Source organism: Phoca vitulina, unplaced genomic scaffold (genome assembly GCF_004348235.1).
Source record: "Phoca vitulina isolate PV1807 unplaced genomic scaffold, GSC_HSeal_1.0 scaffold5, whole genome shotgun sequence".
Classification (NCBI taxonomy): Eukaryota; Metazoa; Chordata; class Mammalia; order Carnivora; family Phocidae; genus Phoca; species Phoca vitulina.
Window position 1 is genome coordinate 70,677,778 of NW_022589708.1, and position 20,802 is coordinate 70,698,579.

General features: G+C 35.2%; 1 protein-coding gene across 5 annotated transcripts in view; it reads left to right on the plus strand.

Moving 5' to 3' along the window:
• KATNAL1 (katanin catalytic subunit A1 like 1) overlaps nucleotides 1-20,802 on the plus strand; it is a 79,021-nt gene that overhangs the window by 15,551 nt on the left and 42,668 nt on the right. For all 5 annotated transcript variants that reach the window (XM_032403259.1, XM_032403257.1, XM_032403256.1 and 2 more), the window contains exons 2-3: nucleotides 5,165-5,340; nucleotides 7,305-7,465. In XM_032403259.1, the coding sequence (XP_032259150.1) occupies nucleotides 5,179-5,340; nucleotides 7,305-7,465 (323 nt within the window). In that variant the 5' untranslated portion in view covers nucleotides 5,165-5,178. The remainder of the gene's footprint in view (nucleotides 1-5,164; nucleotides 5,341-7,304; nucleotides 7,466-20,802) is intronic.

Consider the following 20,802-nt stretch of genomic DNA (forward strand, 5'->3'; position numbering starts at 1 on the left):
TTTAATTTTTGAAAAAAGATTTAATTTATTCATTTGAGAGAGAGAGAGAGCAAGAGAGAGAACACGAGCAAGAGGGGAGGGGAGAGGCAGAGGGAGAGGGAGAAGCAGGCTCCCTGCTGAGCAGGGAGTCTGATGTGGGCCAATTCCAGGACCTGGAGATCATGACCTGAGTGGAAGGCAGATGCTCAACCATCTGAGCCACCTAGGTGCCCCTTCCCAGATTCTTAACATAGAAGCTGAAAGCAGGAGTCAGCAAATAACAATCTGGGGACCAAATGTAGCCAGCCACTTTTTTTGAATGGCCTATGAACTGAGAATGGTTTTTGCATTCTTTCAATGGTTAAAAAAGTCAAAAGAAGAATACTATTTTGTGACATGTGGACCTTAAGTGAAACTCAGTTATCAGTGTCCATAAATAAAGGTTTATTAGAACATAGCCACACTCATTTGTTTACATATTATTTATGGCTACTTTTGTGAGTTTGAGTAGTTAGGACAGAGATTTTGTGACATTCTCAATGTTTTGCACTGCTGCTTGGTGCACTATAATCACTTTTGTAAGTAACTTGCATATCACTATACTGTGACATTTTACTTTATCATCAGCACATACCCATCATGTTGAAACAAGAAAAGATGAGAAAAATCGACTTGACATATTATACTTCTAAAGTACCTTAGATAATGGATTATCAAATTAGATGACAGAGCACTGATTATTATGCAGTGATACCATAGCTGTGCTAAAGAAATACAGTATACACTGATATTACCAGACTAATCACTCATCGCAGTATTCCCAACTCACAGGAAAATAATCGTCAGAAGAATTAGAACATTTAAAAAGGAATATCTTATCATAGCAGAATTTCTTCACAAAATTATTAACAATGAAAATCAGACTGCACTGAGGTTAAGTTTCTGTCTCATTTGTTAGCCAAGTAAGGAAGTTGTTTACTGATGGTGCCTTAACTAAATCGTGTTTGATTGTAGTAGCCAAAGAAATGTGTCTGGAGAAAATAAACTTGTTTAAAGCTATTAGCCTTTTGGCGAGAACAGTTGCTGGAAGAGTTGAGAACATTAATAATCAATTAAAAAACAAAGCAAATGATTTTGGGTGGTTTTCCTTGGCTTTTGTGGGTTGACAGAGGTTACCAGCACAGCTCAATTGTTGTTATTCAAGAAGTCAATTCTAAGTTTGAAGTTTTTGAAGAATTAGTTTGAAAAACTGTTCATGGAATAACTACAAACAAAAATATTTACAAAAAGTTCAGAAAACACTAATTGTGTATGACCGGAGGTGGAATCTGCTAAGATGTATTACAACTGATGGTGACAAAAATACATGTAGAGCAGAAAAAAGCTTAGATGAACAAATTTACAAAACTGAAATTGTAAAGTGGTTAAAAATCTATAGTTTTTTATTTTATTTATCAGCAGGTATTTTGCAGAGAATATTTGAATATACCACGCAATATAGAACTAGTAGCGTCTCAAGACTCAAGAACGTTGCTCTTTTGTATTTAGTCTTTGTCAGCTCCATGAATTTTTGTCAGAAATAGATGCTGAATATCCTGACTTGCCCTACCACACTGCAGTTCAGTGGTTTAGTAGTGGTAAAGTTACAATTTAGTTTTTTGAGCTTAGGGCTGAATTGAGGTTTTTCTGAACGAGAGGAACTGCTCTCAACCACTGTTATTGAACACTGAATGGCTTTGGAAATCAGTTTTTGCTGCAGACTTGATAATGTTTCTTAATGTACTCAACCTAAAATTACAAGCAAAACAGTGGTTATATGCAAAACTAAAAGTTATTTCAATGCCAACTAGTGTTGTTTAAATCACAAGTAATATTAAGTTGTTTTATGTAGCTTTCCATGCCTTCAGAAGTGAAGGTAAAGAAGTGATGTCACTCGATTTGCAGTAAATACAGTTTTTGAGCTCCATTTCAGCATCCTTCTGAGACTTTGATGCAAATGCAAAGGAAATTACCATATTACAAAATCCATTTAACTTGCACCTTAACCTTTAATTGGAAGTGATTAATCTGCAACGTAAGGACATGCTGAAAGACAAATATTAAAAGAAGAATAAAGTCTGTAGATATCTTCCAAACAATGAACATGCTGAATTGAAATCATATGTATGTGACGGCACCTTTCTGGGTAAAAAGACATTTTCAAACATGAAATACATAAAATCTTATTAAAAAGCAGCATTACCATATGAATGCAATTGATTTTTTAAAAAATATTTTATTTATGAGATAGAGCGAGAGCACATGAATGGGGCGATGGGCAGAGGGAGAGGGAGAAGCAGACTTCCCACTTGAGCAGGGAGCCCTGGGATCATGACCTGAGCCGAAGGCAGATGCTTAATTGACTGAGCCACCCAGGCACCCCTGCAATTGATTTTGATGATAGGGAACACAAATTTTGAATCTCAACTAAGTGAAATATTCTCCCCCCACCCGCCCCAAAGAGCTTCATTCTTACCAGGAGATGGGTTTTACAAAAAGTTGTACTCAACAGTTACTACTATAATGTTTTGAATTTTATCAATAAAAATTAGGGAAATTTTTGTCTCATTATTTAAGTATTTATATAATATCCTCAATTTTGCCTGTTGGCCCTTAAAGCCTAAAATATTTACTGTCTGACCCTTCCTAGAAACAGTTTGCTGGGGTGCCTGCGTGGCTCAGTCAGTTAAGCGTCTGCCTTCGGATCAGGATGATCCCAGGGTGCTGGGATCAAGTCCTGCATCAGGCTCCCCAAGCCTGCTTCTCCCTCTCCCTCTGCCTGCTGCTCCCCGAGCTTGTGCTCTCTCTCTGTCAAATAAAATCTTTAAAAAAAAAAAAAGAGTTTGCGGACTCCTGCTTTACATGAAGACATTTTTATCCTGCATAGTTGTGTACCTGCACATATTAGGAGAATTAATGCTTTTGTGTCACAGTGACTTTAAAAGAAAATAATATATGAAACAGCTTTGTTTCTCCCGGATTTATTATTTACAGCTCATTTACTGTAATAAGAATTTATTGCTTGGTGTTACTGTTCTGATTTGAACAAGAGGTTTTCCATGGTTTCCATGTGGGTGAATCTACTGAACACTGAAGTTTCTAACTGTGCAAAAGTAGTGTACTCTTTGCTGTGGTGTGATTCTCAAAAAAAATAGATGCTGCCTTCAAGGAACTTATGCTGGGCCAAGGGACAGATAATATGTCAAAACACATAAAGGAAACAGCTTTATTTTCAAGAATGTACTGGAGTTCTTGAAATGCCTAGAACTAGATGTGCTTAATTTTGAGGAAGAGTTTTTGAACCCCTTAAGAATAGAGAAGAGGTAGAGAGAAAGGACCAAGCAACACCAAAATTTGATTCCCTCAGAAAGGCATGGAGAAATATTTTTTTAATTTAAATTCAATTCAGTTAATTAACATAGTGTATAGTTTCAGAGGTAGAGTTCAGTAATTCATCAGTTGTATATAACACCCAGTGCTCATTACATCATGTGCCTCTTATGGTTTGTCTTCCTTTCTGATTTCATCTTGTTTTATTCTTCCCTCTCTTCCTCTATGCTCTGTTTTGTTTCTTAAATTCCACATATGAGTGAACTCATATAATTGTAAGACAATTGATTGACTTACATTGCTTAGCATAATATCCTCTAGTTCCATCCATGTCATTGCAAATGGCAAGATTTCATTTTTTTTTTTTGATGGCTGAGTAATATTCCATTGTGTATATATACCACATCATCTTTATCCATTCATCTGTCGATGGACATCTGGGCCCCTTCCATAGTTTGGCTATTGTGGACATTGCTGCTATAAACATTGGGGTGCAGGTGCCCCTTCGGATCACTACATTTGTATCTTTGGGGTATATATCTAGTAGTGCAATTGCTGGGTCATAGGGTAGCTCTATTTTCAACTTTTTGAGGAACCTCCATACTGTTTTTCAGAGTGGCTGCACCAGCTTGCATTCCCACGAATAGTGTGAGAGGGTTCCCCTGTCTTTGCATCCTTGCTAACATTTGTTGTTTCCTGACTTGTTAATTTTAGCCATTCTGACTGGTGTGAGGTGGTATCTCATTGTGGTTTTGATTTGTATTTCCCTGATGCTGGGTGATGTTGAGCATTTTTTCATGAGTCTGTTGGCCATTTGTATGTCTTCTTTGGAGAAATGTCTGTTCATGTCTTCTGCCCATTTCTTGACTGGATTAGGCATGGAGAAATATTTTGATTTTCTCTACTAAGTGGATTCATTGGTTTATTCTGGGAAATAAGAGTAGGGCAATTTGGACTCTTCCTGGATGTTATTCTACTGTATCTCTGAACTTCCTACTCTTTGTAGTCTTGGACGGAAAATATCTTTGCATAGAAGCCTTGGATGATTCTTGGATGAGTTTGGGAAGCCAGGAAGAAAAACCAGAATTACTGGGTTGGACGGCTTTGGTGGAAACCAGAGGTTCAGAAGATAACTCTTCTTCCTAGCATCTGCAGAAGGGAAAAGATCAATGATAGTTATTTGCACAGACAGAAAACTATAGAATGACAAAATAATAGAAGATTACAAGTTGAGGAGGAAAAAGGGCTCAGGTAGTTTAATTCACGGGGTTTTGCTTAGATTTAAGTTGTATGGGACAATTAAATATGTATAAATGATGCACGGACAACTATAGGCTGTTCCTTTAAAGGGTATTCCTTAAGTACGACTTCTGGTGTTGGGGGCCAGAATGTTTTAAAACTAATTTCTGCAGTTTTTTCAGTGGAAAAATATGTGATATTCATATACTTATTTCTACATTGTCAAGAATAAATTGAATACAATCAAGTTCATCTTTATTGTTATTACAGCTTATGGTAATTATAAATGAGCAAGGAAAACTAGTGTCCAATTTATGTACCTTTAACATAAGCCATAGTTCAGACCTGTGTAATTTCTCTCTGTGTTATCTCTTTAGGTGTTCTTTTATGATGTCCTTTGTACTTCCAAAATTAGAAACTTTGTTCAGTATTATAAGATGCATTCAGATAACCTCAAAGAAAAAGAGAACCATTTTGACTTTGAAAGTAGTTTTAAGCAGATATTTTAGAGAAAAGAAAAAATGTTCTAAAGTTGGTGCTGAAAACTTAATAAGAAGACATTATGTATTCTGTGTAGGTCTCTGAAGGAAGATGAATTTGGCTGAGATTTGTGACAATGCAAAGAAAGGAAGAGAATATGCACTTCTTGGAAACTATGACTCATCAATGGTATATTACCAGGGGGTGATACAGCAGATTCAGAGACATTGCCAGTCAGTCAGAGACCCGGCTGTCAAAGGCAAATGGCAACAGGTAAGACAGATTCAAGTATTCAGTGAGTGAGGGCAGTAGTTTATTATACTTGAGAGACCAGAGTTGGAAAATTAGTTGGAGGTTTTGTAAATAGTTCTTATTTGTCCAAATACTGAAATATATTTAAAATGTACTCTGAATAATTTTGTCTTGCCCAGTTAATATTTTATGTATTTTTCATAGCTTTCATGAGACATATTTTGAAGATATTTAATTCCAATTGAATCTACTTTGAATTTTTGAAATTTTCATGATCAGTCACCTAGTTGTGTGTGATCACAAATTTTTGATATAAGGTATTTCTTCTTGCCCTTTCCCCTTTCATTTTTACATGTAGTTTTGACCATTTCATAAAACTTTTCCTTTAAGAAAGTTTCCTCTTCTTTTGAAAGATTCCCTACAAATACAAAGGAGTCAATAATCTAATAAAACTAATATATTTGCTGTGTCTCTTGACTGTACAACTTGATTATATAATAGTACAGTTAATAAAAACTTGAATTAGAATTTCCCCACTTATTCTTAAAACTTAAAATCCTTCTAAGATTAAAAGTACAAAGTCAAGCATTTCTTTGAAGTTTCCATTTAATGTACTAATGCCTTTCAAGTGTTTCTTTTAATTTTTCCACGTCAGAAATTGATGTTTCACCAAGTTTTCAGGGTAGATTTGGCTTATTTTCTGACTTAAGCGTTACCAAATTATGTTGAGTGAGAACAATATACTTGCTTTAACCCAAGTTGAAGTTTTAGTTGTGTTTTTTCTATCCTGCATACTAGCCATAGGCAAGAGTGGTTTATTAGCTTGGAAATATTTTTGACAATTTCTTAATTGTGTTAAATAGTGACCATTTCTATTCAGATATTTCTACTATGATTATTTCCATTAGGTTCTGTAATTTCATTTCTCCAAGTACATAATTGCATATATTAGCAGTTGAATTTTACCTAGATTTTTCTTTTCTCTGCTTTATAGTAAAGCATGCTTTCTGGTAAAAACAAATTAGAATTGTTAAAATGAATTTATAAATGTAATTTTCAATCTATTATCTGTTTGCCTTTGAAAATTAGTTTGGTCTCAAAGTTTGAAAACACAAGAATTTCCACATAGTAGGTATTCAGTGAAGTTTCTTAAATATGGGAAAAATCTTGCCTTTGAACTCATAATGAACTTTATCCAACACTTGAAAGAATTTAAACAAATCCAGAAGAATTCAGATTTTAGATGAAGGAGAATTTAAATAAAAATTGGAAATGGGTAATGCTTAGTATTCTAGCACTTCAGATTTTCAGATGCTCATGACAGGCATTTCATACTTAGTGATACTAGGAGTAGGAAATGCTGGTGAAAATTTTGGCTGATAATTTTCTGGAAGCTATTTACAAATATATTAAAAGGATTTAGCATAACATTTTAGATTTCTGGGAATGGCTAACTTGTTCCTGACTTAGTTCCTTGTTTCAAATTATATTAATGGTCATCCCATTCATTAGTAGAAATAAAAGTTCCATTTGGAAAAATATATAACTTCTTCCCTTACAACAAAGTATGTAATGTATTTTTTCAATCCAGTTCCTGCCCTCCTATCTATATTACTTTAAATAGTTCTTTGTTTTTTTAATATGTTTTAATGATTCATTTTGCATACTTGGAGTGACATTGAGAAAACGTGCGTTCTTTTTTTTTTTTCTTTTAAAGACTTATTTATTCTAGAGAGAGAGAGAGCACAAGTGGGAGGGGCAGAGGGAGAGAGAATCTCAAGCCGACTCCCCACTGAACACAGAGCCTGACATGGGGCTCAGGCTCATGACCCTGAGATCAGGACCTGAGTGGAACCAGGAGTGGGACACTCAACCGATGGCACCACCCAGGCGCCCCGAGAAAACTTGCGTTCTATAGCAATTTATTACTTGCCATTCATATAAACTTTAAACAGTTTCTAGCATAAAGGTTATTTTCTTTTAAGGTTCGGCAGGAATTATTGGAAGAATATGAACAAGTTAAAAGTATTGTCAGCACTTTGGAAAGTTTTAAAATTGACAAGCCCCCAGATTTCCCTGTGTCTTGTCAAGATGAACCATTTAGAGATCCTGCTGTTTGGCCGCCCCCTGTACCTGCAGAACACAGGTAAATGGGATTTTATATTCTCTTCAGGTACTTTTATAGTTAATTTTGATACTCAGAGTGAAGAGAATGGAGCTTTATTTAAATGAAGAATGAAAAAATATTTTGTGGGGTGTGCAAATTTAATACTTGTTTACAATTGTCACACCGATAGGTTTACAGAGTTCATTTTTGATACAGAATAGAAGTAAATCATTCGTCGTGTATCTTTTAGAATGTTTTACTACTATAAATCATAACAATAGAAATCTGCTAGTCCTAAAATTTATCAGTTATGTGAGGTCTTTTAGATTTTCTGTCAGCATCAAAACTTGGATGGCTTTAAAAGATTCTAACAACTTTAGATGAAATGGTGGACAAATTGGATTCATCTGGTCGGGCCTACAGCCAGTTTCCAGAGTCATAGTGTAGAATGAACCTTATTACTCCTTAAAAGTTAAAGGTGAGATTTCCTAGTGCGGCCTATCAGGCTCTAAGTTTCTCTCCCTGATGTGCAGCCTGTGCATCATCTATATTAAACCTGTCTCTTGCTCTTCTTTCCTTTCTGTTTTTGCTCAGTCTCTTCTTTCTTCAGGGCATTCCCATGATCCCCATCTGAGCAACTCATATTCATTGTTCCAGTCTCAGCTCAACTGTGTTTTTTCTCTCTGCAGGCTTTCTCAGTTTGCTCAAACACAACAGTTTGTTCATAGCAGTTACTATGTTGCATTTCTTTGTCTCTTCACAAAACTAGAAGCTTTGCTAGGGCAAGGGCCATGTTTTTATTTGCTCAAAACAAATAACAAACTTTTATTGCTAACACAGTGTTTGGCACATAGTAGGCATTCAACCAACATTGAATGAATAATTCCATTAATTTCACAGTGAGAAAACTGAGGCCTGAGAGACCCTGACCTGTAAGTTAGTCTAGGTCAGGATCCGAGTTTAGGGCTTTCTGGCTTTCAGTCTCCTTGATTTGTGAAGTGGTATTGTGGCCCGAGTGTTGCATCATAGAAAATAAATTTCCCTTTGGTCAATAGCTATGATCATGTGTTTAACTTGTTGATCTCTTGAAGTTTTCTAAAAGCATTTAAAGAACTGTGAAAAGTGGTTAATTTATTCCTTCAGGGTTTTTTCCACTGAGTTACAGATAATTTTATGATTCCCATTATAAAAACACTAGATGATGATTCCTTTCTAAGGTCTACAACAGTACAGCCCTTTTCACAGATGTAACCACTTTCAGGTGTTTTACTTTAAGGTTACCATTATCTTCTCGAAATGCAACGTTTCAGGAGTCATAGGGTTGTTACCATGGAAGTTCCAAAGTAAATACTGAGAAAAAGAAATAATGGCATTTTGATTTATCAGAACTTGAAAATTTTGTGTATATATGTGTGATAAAATACCTTAGTTTTTTTTCTGAAAGTCATTAATTCAGAAGTATATTTCTAGTTTACAGCTTAAAGCTGACAATAACTTTATTTAGATACAGTTGACATATAACATTATGTAAGTTAAGGTGTATATTTGTATTGATTGAATATATATATATATATATATATGTATTTATGGCAATTTGATTACCATGGTAGCATTAGTTAACACCTCCATCATGTCATGTAATTATCTTTTTTTTTTTTTTTTTTTTTTCTGGTGGGAACAGTTAAGATCTAGTCTCCTAGCCCTTTGAAAGTTATAATATAGTCTTGTTATATATTATCTCTATGCTGTGTATTAGATTTCCAGGACTTACTTATCTACTAATTGCAACTTTGTACCCTTAAACATCTTCCCAATTCTCCTGAGCCCCTGGTACTTAATTCTCTGTTGTTACAATTTTGATTTTTTTAGATTCTACATATAAGAGAGATCCTATAGTATTTGTCGTTCTCTGACTTATCTCACTTAGCATAATGCCCTCAAGGTCCATCCATGTTTTTGAAGATGGCAGGATTTCTTTCTTTTCCATGACTGAATAATATTCCATTACATATACATATATATGTATCTTCATTCATCTGTTGATAGACACTGTATGTTATGTTTCACCTCTTTATTCATCTGTTGATAGACATTTACATTGTTTTCATATTTTGGCTATTGTGCATAATGCTGCAGTGAGCATGGGAGTGCATGTATCTCTTCCATATCATGTTTTCATTTCCTTTGGATATAAACCCAGCAGTGGAATTGATGGATCATTTGCTAGTTCTATTTTAATTTTTTTTTTTAAGATCATTTATTTATTTATTTGACAGAGAGGGGGAGTGGGACAAGGAGAGGGAGAAGCAGGCTTCCTGCTGAGCAGGGAGCCTGATGCAGGGCTTGATCCCAGGACCCTGGAATCATGACCTGAGCCAAAGACAGACGCTTAATGACTGAGCCACCCAGGTGCCCCTATTTTTAATTTTTTGGTGAACCTCCATACTGTTTTCCATAGTGGCTGAACCAATTTACATTCCCACTAACAGTGAACAAGTGTTCTCTTTTTTCCACATTCTTGCCAACACTTTCCTCTTGTCTTCTTGATTATAGCCATTCCAACAGGTGTGAGATGATGTCTCATAGTGGTTTTGATTTGAGTTTTCTTGATAATTAGTAATGTTGTACCTGTGGGCCATTTCGGATGTCTCCTTTGGAAAAATATCTGTTTGGTTCCTCTGCCCATTTTTTAATTGGATTTTGTTGTTGTTGTTGTTGAGTTGTAGGGGTTCTTTATATATTTTAGATATTAACCCCCTTATCCGATACATGTTTTGCAAATATTTTTTCCCGTTCAAAAGGTTGCCTTTTCATTTTTTGATTGTTTCTTTTGCTGTAGACTCACTTGATTTTTGCTTTTGTTGCTTGTGCTTTTGATGTCATATCCATAATGTCATTGCCAAGACCAATGTCAAGGAGTTTCTTTCCATGTTTTTCTTCTAGGAGTTTTATGATATCAAGTCTTATGTTTAAGTCTTTTAAATTCAGTTCAAGTTCATTTTTGTGACTGGTGTAAGATAGGGGTCCAATTTTATTTTTCTGCTTGTAGTTATCCAATTTTCTCAACACTGTTTGTTGAAGAGACTATTCTTTCCCCATCGAGTATTCTTGGCTCTCTTGTCAAATATTAGTTGACCATAAATACAAGGGTTTATTTCTGCATTCTCTGTTCTGTTCCATTGGTTTCCATGTGTGTATTTATGTTAGTACTATATTGTTTTAATTACTAAAGCTTTGTAGTATAGTTTGAAATCAGGAAGTGTGATGCCTCTGGCTTTGTTCTTATGATTGTTTTGGCTATTTGGGGTCTTCTGGGGTTCCATATAAATTTTAGAGTTGTTTTTTTTTTTCTATTTCTGTGAAGAATGCCATTGGAATTTTGATAGGGATTGTTGTGTTGAATGTGTAGATGGCTTTGGGTAGTATAGACATTTTATCAATATTAATCTTCCAATCCATGAACATGGGATATCTTTCCATTTGTTTGTGTATTCTTCAATTTCTCTCTTTAAAGTTTTGTAGTTTTCAATGTACAGATCTTTCACTTCTTTGGTTAAATGGTATTCCTAAGTATTTTATTGTTTTTGATGCTATTGTGAATGGGATTGTTGTCTTTCTTTTCAGATGTTTCCTTGTTAGTGTATAGAAACACAACTGACTTCTGTATGTTGATTTTGTATCCTGCAACTTTACTGAATTTGTTTTAGTTTTAAGAGAATTTTGGTTGAGTCTCTAGGGCTTTTTCTGTATAAGATCATATCATCTGCAAATAATGACAACTTTTGCTTCTTAATTTCTGATTTGGATGCCTTTTATTTTTTTGTCTTGCCTAATTGTGCTAACTAGGACTTCCAGCACTATGTTGAGTAGGAATGATGAGAGTGGGCAGCCTTGTCTTATTCCTGATACTAGAGCAGAAGCTTTCCATTTTCACTTTTAAGTATGATGTTAGTTGTGAGCTTAATTGTTTGTGGCCTTTATTATGTTGAGGTATGGTCCTTGTGGAGGTTTTTTTTTTTTTAATCACAAAAGTCTGTTGTATTTTGTCAAATGCTTTTTTTTTTTTTTTTGCATCTATTGAGATGTTCATATGATTTTTATTTTTTATTGTTAATGTGTTGATTTCTGTATGTTGAACCAACCTGATGTCCCGGGGATAAATCCCATTTGGTCTTGGTGTATAATCCTTTTAATGTATTGTTGAATTCATATTCAATGGGAATATTTTGCTAATACTTTATTAAGAACTTTTTTATTCCTGGGGCACCTGGGTGGCTCAGTCAGGCTCCCTGCTCAGCAGGGAGCCTGCTTCTCCGTCTCTCTCTCTGCCCGTCATGCCCCTCCTCCCCCACTCATCTGCTCTCTCTCTCTCTCTCTCAAATAAACAAATAAAATCTTAAAAAAAAAAAGAATTTTTGTATTCCTTAGGGATATCAGTCTATAGTTTTCTTATAGTATTCGTATCTGGCTTTGATATCAAGATAATGCTGGCCTTGTAAAATGAGTTTAGAAGTGTCCTCTCTTTTTGATTTTTTTGAAAGAGTTGGGAAGGATTTGTGTTAACTCTTCTTTAAATGTTTGGTAGAATTTGCCAGTGAAGTCATTTTGTCCTGGGAATAATTTACAATATAGGAAATAATTGCTAGAGTACCATGATGTATTTCAAAAAGCAGTGGCCACAGATACTAGTTCTAATATTTGTGGCTCAAACTGAATAAAAAAGTGTGGCTGGCATTTGCCCATTGATGAACACTTACCTGAAAACTTCTCCTTATTAGAGAAACGTTATGCCATTATTTCCTTTTATTTGTCCTCCCTTAGCTGCTCATAACACAGATCTTATTTATTTTTAAGCTTGTGTTTTAATCCTAACTCTTAATGAAGGCGACAGATGAATGGACCAGAATGTATTTCTATGAACCTCCTTTCTCCATACTAAATTAAAAGAAATTTTCCCTGTATGTAGACATTGTATATAGAATTTTTTTCTCTATACTATATACAATGGATATAGTATCCACTGTATGGATCAGAATAAAAAGCAAATCCAAGACTGTATATTGTTTGGGGGGGGGGGGATGAAGATTCCCATTCCCACGTGTATCATCAGCAACCATGGAAAAACACCTAAAAACTTCACAAGGTTCTACTAATGAAGGAATTCTGTATAAAACCTTGAGTATTCATAGGCTGATAAAATAAGTAAGTACTAAGATTGTAAGTTTAGTGTTGAAAGTTTTGGGAGGTTAGAGTCATAGGATATATTTTTTCTTTTACAATTTTGTTTCTTCTACAGGTCACATAAAACGTAATGAAATTTTCACCTAGAGATAGTGATTAGTGGACGTATTCCTTAGATATTCTTAGTTCAATGGGAAGACTCTTAAGTCCATGAGACCCAAGTTTGAATTCTATTCTTGCCACTTACTTGCTTCTGGACCTTGAGTGAGTTATTTAATCTCTCCAAATGTTAGTTTCGTTATGTAAAATGGGAATCTCTACCTCATGGAATTAACTAAGAGTTTAATGTGTAAGACAGTAACTGACATGTAATGAATAATTAAAATGAATGGTCAGCTCTGGAATAAAGTACTACCATTTTTTTTCAGATAAGTAATAAGAGAATAACAATTAAAAAATGATAACTTTCCTCCCTGCTCATTCTGCATAAATCCTTTGTTTTCTGAAACATTTTGAATAACTCTGGCAGAGAAGATAATGGTTTTTTAAATGTCCAGGTCTTGTGAAGTTGGTGATCATTTTCGGGGAGGGATGACAACTAATTATTGGTCACTTACTATATGTTTTATAAGCATTATCTTATTTAAACCTCCAAGGATCCCATGAAATAGCTACTATTATTGTTTGCCCGTATTACTACTGTTAACTTATTATTATGAACTCCATTTGCAGCTGAGGAAATTGAAGCTTATAGAGTTTGTTATTTTTCCAAAGTCATCTGAACAAGTAAGTAGCAGAACCAGGATTTGAACCCAGATCTTCTCAACTTATTTATGTCCACTTTACTGCATTACTGTCCTACACATATTCAGTGATATCTATGGGTTTTAATGTACATCCATATATCCTATACATACATAGATCTATTATCTACTTGATTAAATTTTTATTAGAGGTTGTAAGAGAATAAAGCTGAAAATACTTAATGAAATAAGTATTGATATTTTAAATATAGTTAAATTTTTTTTCTTTTGATGAAATTTCTTTTGCTGAAATTACAGTGTGAATCAGTAGGAAAATAATAATTTACTTTGTTTTGTGTAAAATGTTTCTGGGATGCATCTGATGTATTCAGCATTAGCTACTAATTTGGTAACCCTGCTTGTGGGTCTGTCCTTTTCACTTAATGGACTTTTAACACAAAACTTCTCTATCCCTGTTTGTGCACACCAAGGTAATTTGTTGACTGTGGTCTCCAGCATGGTTTGCCACATTGTTTCAAGGTATACCTTATGTGTCATGCCTCTGCTGAGTTTAATGAGGATCCTGTTTTAAATCACCAGCAGCCGCTTGGATAAATCAAAACAATCTTTGAAAATGAATTAGATTCACTGTCTTAAATGTGAGGAAATTGAGCTACAAATGTCTTATGACAGGAGATAGTGGCAATATTAGAACTAAACTCCAGAAAGAGGGAGCCTCCAGATCATTCTTAGTGTCCTAAGTTAAAGGGTATTTTGTATTAATTAAATTACTTATAATATTTTCCATGTAAGTTTATTAAGTGCATTCTCTTTATTTTTAAAATTTTATTAATTTATTTGAGAGAGAGAGAGAGAGAGAGAACGAACGATGGGGAGGGGCAGAGGGAGAGGAAGAAGCAGACTCCCCGCTGAGCAGGAAGCCCCATGTGGTATTTGATCCCAAGACCCTGGGATCATGACCTTGGCTGAGGCAGATGCTTAACTGACTGAGCCACCCAGGTGCCCAAGTGAATTCTCTTTAAAGAGACCCTTTCAAAATGGTCTCTCCTGGTGACATCCGAAGCAATGGAACAGATTTTGTGCATTGGAGCAATATTTGATATAGCATATGTTTAATAAACTATTCTTTATTCAACTTAAAAAATAAATGTGTTAAGTCTTTTTAAGTTACAGCTTTTGGGACAGATGGCAGTGAGAATAGGATCCACAAGCCTGATATTAATCATTTGGCTTATTCTGTATAGGTAAAATAGAACTCTTAACAGGCCCTCCATTTTTTTATCTGGAACCAAGGAAAATGGCATAATGTGTTTCTCTGTACATAGAAACAGTAAGATTGTTTTTTATTCAATTTATGCTATTCTGTAGGATTTCAGCAAAGAGGAAATTCTTATTGATTTGGTATTAAAATTGTTGCTTTGTTTCTTTGGGTACCAAAATAGATTAAGTTACTGCTAGTATTTTAAGTCCCAATTTGCAGTGGAAAAAGATCAAGCAAGGCCAATGTCAAGTACTGATAGAGAGTAGACTAACATCTCATCCTTATAGACATTTCATCCAGGCTCTTGCTGTTATTTTCCTGGGATTAAGAGTCAGGAGAGCAAGTTTTCTGTGTGTGTTTTTGTTTTTAACAGTTCCACTACTAATTGAGTAGTCCTCCAAGTTAAGTTCCCTTCTCCTTGCCTCATTGTTCCCCCTGTAAAATGTATATTATAATGAGATTGTTTTGTAAAATTGTTTTGAAGTCTTAGGAAGAAAAACACTGTATCATTGATATATCCAACATATATTTTATGAACATTCATCATATGCTAAGCATGATCTTTGGCCTTGTGAAAAGTGTAAAGATAATAGACACCCCTACAGACCTTGGCCTCCAGAAACCAGTAAGAGAAAATAATGCAGGCATCCTGGAAAGCTTGAGCTAGGGTGCTGGCACCTATTATATGCCAAGTACGGTGTCATATATCCCAGTACTATGCTGGGGATATGGTGGGATTCAGAAACAGACACAGTCCTTGCCCTCTGAAGCATATGGTCTTGTAAAATGAGTGTGAGAGCCATTAGTGAGGTAGAAGGATAGGATTTGGTGATTAATGAAATATAGAGAACTGAGAGAAAAATTGGAGCAGATGATTAAATTTCTAGATCAAGCTGTTTAATAGGAACTGGAAATGAGAATCAGAACTTCAGAAAGATTAGGGTTAGTGTTAGTTATTTAGGAATCATCAGCAAGTAAGGAATTTTAAGAAGGAAATTTTAATGTCATTCTTTATATGGTGGAATAGGTTATTTGTCTAATATGATTGGCAGGTTGAGATTATACTCATTTTTAAAAAACATTCTAGAGTCCTAGTCTCTTCTAAAATTCTGTCTCTGGAGGATGGAGTGGCTTTATTTTTAGATTGTGGGTAGAATGCAGCTAGCAGTGTTGATTAACCACAGTAACTGACATTTATTGAGTTCCTAATTGTGAATCAGGTACTGTGCTAACAAACTTTTTACATGCTTTATTTCTTAATTCTCACAACCACCCTCTAAAATAGATACTATTACTATCATCTCTATTTTTTTTAGAAGAAATTAAGGTTTCATGATTCTATTAAGCAACTTTATCTAATTCTGCATGTAGGTAAAGTAAGATAAGGATTTGAAAATTGTATTGGATTTAGCAACATGGAGATCATTGGTGACTGTGATGAATAGTTTTCATGGAATGGTACTGAAAAATGGAGTGGGTTCAGAGAATGGGAAGAGAGGAGTTGAAAACAATGAGTATATGTAATACTTTGAGTCTTGCTGACAAGGGGAGCAGAGAAATTGAGTGGTAGGTGGGGAAGACAGAGTCAAGATTTGTTGTTTTATTTTATTTATTTATTTAAAGATTTTATTTATTTATTTATTTGACAGAGCGAGAGATAGCGAGAGCAGGAACACAAGCAGGGGGGAGTGGGAGAGGGAGAAGCAGGCTTCCCACAGACCAGGGAACCCGATGTGGGGCTCGATCCCAGGACCCTGGGATTATGACCTGAGCCAAAGGCAGACGCTTAACGACTGAGCCACCCAGGCGCCCAAGATTTGTTGTTTTAGAGAAGAGAGGACCGGCAGGCTGTTTGTAGGCTGGTGAGCATGCTGCAAGTGCAGCTGATTGTGAGTAACTGGAGGGAAGGCCGGTAGTTTAATAGAGTATGGATGTAGAGAAGTGGGCAGATACAGAGGTGGGCATTTCTGGAAGTTCTCTTCTGGTTATTTCAATGAGGGAAGAAAGCAAGCAAGATCATTTGAGAGTGAGGACAGAGGGAACAGATGTTTTCCCAGGGTCTAAATTCTGATCAAAAGTATCCTAAGAGTGGGAAGTCATTTTATTTGGCTATTTTATATTATTTTGTTTCTTTTATTTTTAAGTTTTCTCTAGGGAGCATTTGTCTTATTTTGTAGAACTCAGTTACTCATTTGAAACCTTCATTTTGGAATTCTAGATATTTATTACAATAAGTGCCTAAAAACTTGGTATTTCTGCCGCTTTTTTATGTTACAGAAAAGACAACTGAAATATAGAAATTTTAATTCATTAGAGATAAACTAAAGAATGGGAACAAGATAGTGGTAAGTCAGAATGAAATCTAACACATTACTTTTAAATTTGGGAAAAAATCTTTGCCTTGCTGCACTTGAGCTACTGGCAGTCCCTCTCTTGCTCCTTTGGCAAACTGCTGTCATGTGTACTGTACCCGTATCACCTTTCACGGCCGTGCTTTCCAGAATAACTAGAAATCTTGGATCTCCATCATTGTGGTATTGGGACTGAATTCTTGAAGATTGCTTCCTAATTTAATAATGGAATGCCTATTCTCAAGACTTACTGTATTTAACTTTTGTAACATTTGATCATGTTTACCATCTTTCTTCCTTGGAACTTTCTTCTTAGGGCTTCTGTGACATTACAGTATTCCTTTTTTCTTCCTCTTTTTCTTTTTGGATTGTTGCCTCTTCTCTTTCTCTTATCGCTCTTTTTTGCTAGTCCCATCCCTCTGCTCTTTATATATTCAATTCAGCTCAACATACCCAGCACCCCCTTTGTACTAGGCACTATGGATGCAAAAAATAGGAGGAAGATTCCTGCCCTCCAGGAGCTCAGGTTCTAGGAAGGCTGTTTCCTTTGGCAGGAGCTTGATAATTAGCCAGACTTTGAGGGTTCATCCTAACTTTGTCACTTAGTGTCTGTGAGGACAAGCCATTCAGTCTTTCCCTCATTTTCCTCCTCTGTAAACTGGGGATCAATGCTACAGTTACCTCGTGGGTTTATTTTGAGAACTGTATGATTGAATACAAGTAAAGTGTGAAGAATAGCCAGGCACATAGGATGTGCTCAAAAAATATTTGTAGTTTTCATCACCCATTCCCCTAGTCCTCAACCCAACCCCGCTAGGTATTTAGGTGACTAATGTCCTCACCTTATTTAGGTCTTTGTTCAAATGTCACCTAGAAAATCTTACCCTAACCACCTTATTTATAATACTTGTCCCCTTAGGGGGATGGGCAAAATGGGGAAAGGGGAGTTGGAGGTACAGGCTTCCATTTATAAGAGTGAATAAGTCATGAAGATGAAATGTAAAGCATAGGGAATATAGTCAGTGGTATTGTAATAGCTTTGTATGGTGACAGGTGGAAGCTACACTTGTGAGCACAGCATAATGTGTAGAGATGTTGAATCACTGTGTTGTACCCATGAAACTAATGTGATGTTATGTGTCAACTGTACTCAGAAAATTAAAAAATAATTTACTCCCTCACTTGTCATCACTCTGTCCCCTTACTCTGCTTTATTTTTCTTCATAGTACTTACTGCTGCCTAATATTATAGTCTGTGTTTATTGTTTATCATCCTTACTACGTTGGAAGCTTGGTAAGGTCAGAGCCTTTGACTTTTTTACTGCTGTACCCTCAACACCAAGAATAGTGCTCAGCACAGTGTAGGCATTCAATAAATATTTGTTGAATGAGTGAGTGAATAAAATACTTATTTAGATTTATTCATGTGTTTACTAATTGTTTTGTTCACCATTTCTTGCATTTCACTCTTTCTAGATTCTATTTCTTCTTTGCTGAAGTATATCCTTTAGTAGTTCTTACATACGTCTCTCTTAGTGGTAAACCCTCAATTTTTGTCTCAAAGTATCATTATTTTCCTGTCACTTTGAAATGATAGTTTTAGTATAGAACACCAGATTGGCAGTTATTTTTTCTCTATGTTTTGAAGATGACATTAGTAATAGTATTATTTTTGTCTTCTGGCTTATATCATCAGTCTAACTGTAGATAGATATCTTTTCTCTCCCATTGTTTTCCTGATTTTGTTTTTGTCTTTGGTATTAAACAGTTTTGTGATGACTTATCTAAGTGTGAATTTATTTTTATTTATACTACTTAAGACTTGTGTTTCTTTTGTTTCAAATTCTTCATGCTTTTAAAAACCACCTTAAACATTCATTTTATATTCTATAACTGATCTATTATCAGAAGTTTTTGGGAGTTTTATCTTTTTTTTTTGTTTTTTTTTAACTTCTGATGGCTCTTGTTTGTGGTAAAGTTAATAATGTCTCTTCAAAGTTTTAGTCATTCTAAGGTCTTGTTAGAGGGACGTCACTCCCGAGAGGGTCTGTGTTTGCTTCAGCCAGGTGCCTTGGGATGTCACCTGCCCAGGACCCCTTTTCAGTAAGTTTCTTTGCCTCAGGTAGTATAAAACTGAACCTCAGATCACATTACAGCAGGACCTTGGTTACCATTTCCAGGGAAGACATTGGCCTCACCCCACAAATAATGGAACATAGGCCCACATAAACAGATGTACTCGTTTCTTCCACATGTTTTCGATTCCGCCCTTTCACTGAGGATGCAGTCCCTTGACGGGGCTGGCTGTATTTATGTGTTAGTCTCAGTTTCAACTTCTCTGATTGGTGTGGGCCTAAGGCCCTGTCTCCGGTCTTCTTGTGTGGTCATTGAATCTCACACCCTTAGGTGTGTGAGGCCTGGAAACCCTAAAGGACTGCCATGCCATCAGCTTTCTTTTATTTTTTGGCCATTAGATATTTCTCTTACCCTCTGGTAAACTCACTTATGTATATAGAAGGGTATTTGTTACATTTTATCCAGAATTCCTACATTTCTAAAAATATTTCTATTATCATAAGTTCTTGAAGGTCTTATCCTACAGTTTGTTGGCTTTGAGGACTCTTGTTTCTAGTTTAGTGAGGAACTCCTCAGCAAGGCTTTAGTTGTAGGATTTATGTGTGGACAGAAAGGGATGTTCAGTATAATTCTTAAAATATGGATGTGTTTTTAGCTAAATTTTAAGCTTTTTGGATGCAGGGCCTGTCTCATTTGTTTTTTTGTGTCTGTGCGTTTTCAGAATAAGAATAATCTTAGAACTTGATTATACGCTAGACAAAGAACATGAGATATCTAAAGTTCAACTGGTATTATTTTAATATTTGTAGAAGTTGTGTAGCCCTTATACCCTGTAAGAATGCCATTGTCCATTTTAGTTTTAAGGTCTTTAGAGTTAGGCAGAAAATGGAATATTTTAAGGTTTTCAAGTTTAAAAGTCTTTAGAGTTACATGGAAAACACAAGGCTTGTCTATCTTTAGATAAAGAAGAGCAAGTTACAATCAAGTAATTAACCTTCCTGAGAGTGGTGGAATTCTACCATTAGACTAATGAATTAGTAATGTTATCATCCCCTCTCCCCCCACCTTTGAAGTGATAGAATGACTGGCGTAGCAGCTTTAAATAAGGATTTAGTGTGTCCCATCAAAATTGCTGACAAAAATTTTGTTACTATTCCAGCTGTCAGGTTGTGGATAATATCAAAATGTTAAGAAGGCAACCCCCATGATATTAAATAGGATTGTATAATATTTGGTGTGAGAATGTCTATAGCTCCAGATCTCATATCAGCTGAAATTTCTGGTTAAATGTTACCTTGGTTAACTTGGATGATAATTGTCTTCTGTAGTGGCTAAGCATCTTTCAACTCCAGGAAGATTTAGAATTAAGAATAGAAATGTCTAAGAGAATCAAAGCTGCAGTAATAATATTTTTCTGTTAAGGGATATGTGCATATTTGTTATGGCTAGTGAGGATGATAAGCATGCAATTCCAACTTAAAATGTATTAGGGAATAATGGAGATCTGTGTTTTTTTTTTTTTTTACATAATTTATGTTAAGTACTTTTGGGGAACATTAGGAGAAGTTTAAGCTTATATTATTTATAAGTCTAATTTACTAGGCTTATAAAAATATTTATATGTAAATTATTATGCTTTATTGAGTAAGACAGTTGAGGAACTAAGAAGGAAATAAAATATATTACATTTATAAATGTAGGTAAAAAATTTTGGTGGCATTTAATTAACCAGGTATGAAATGG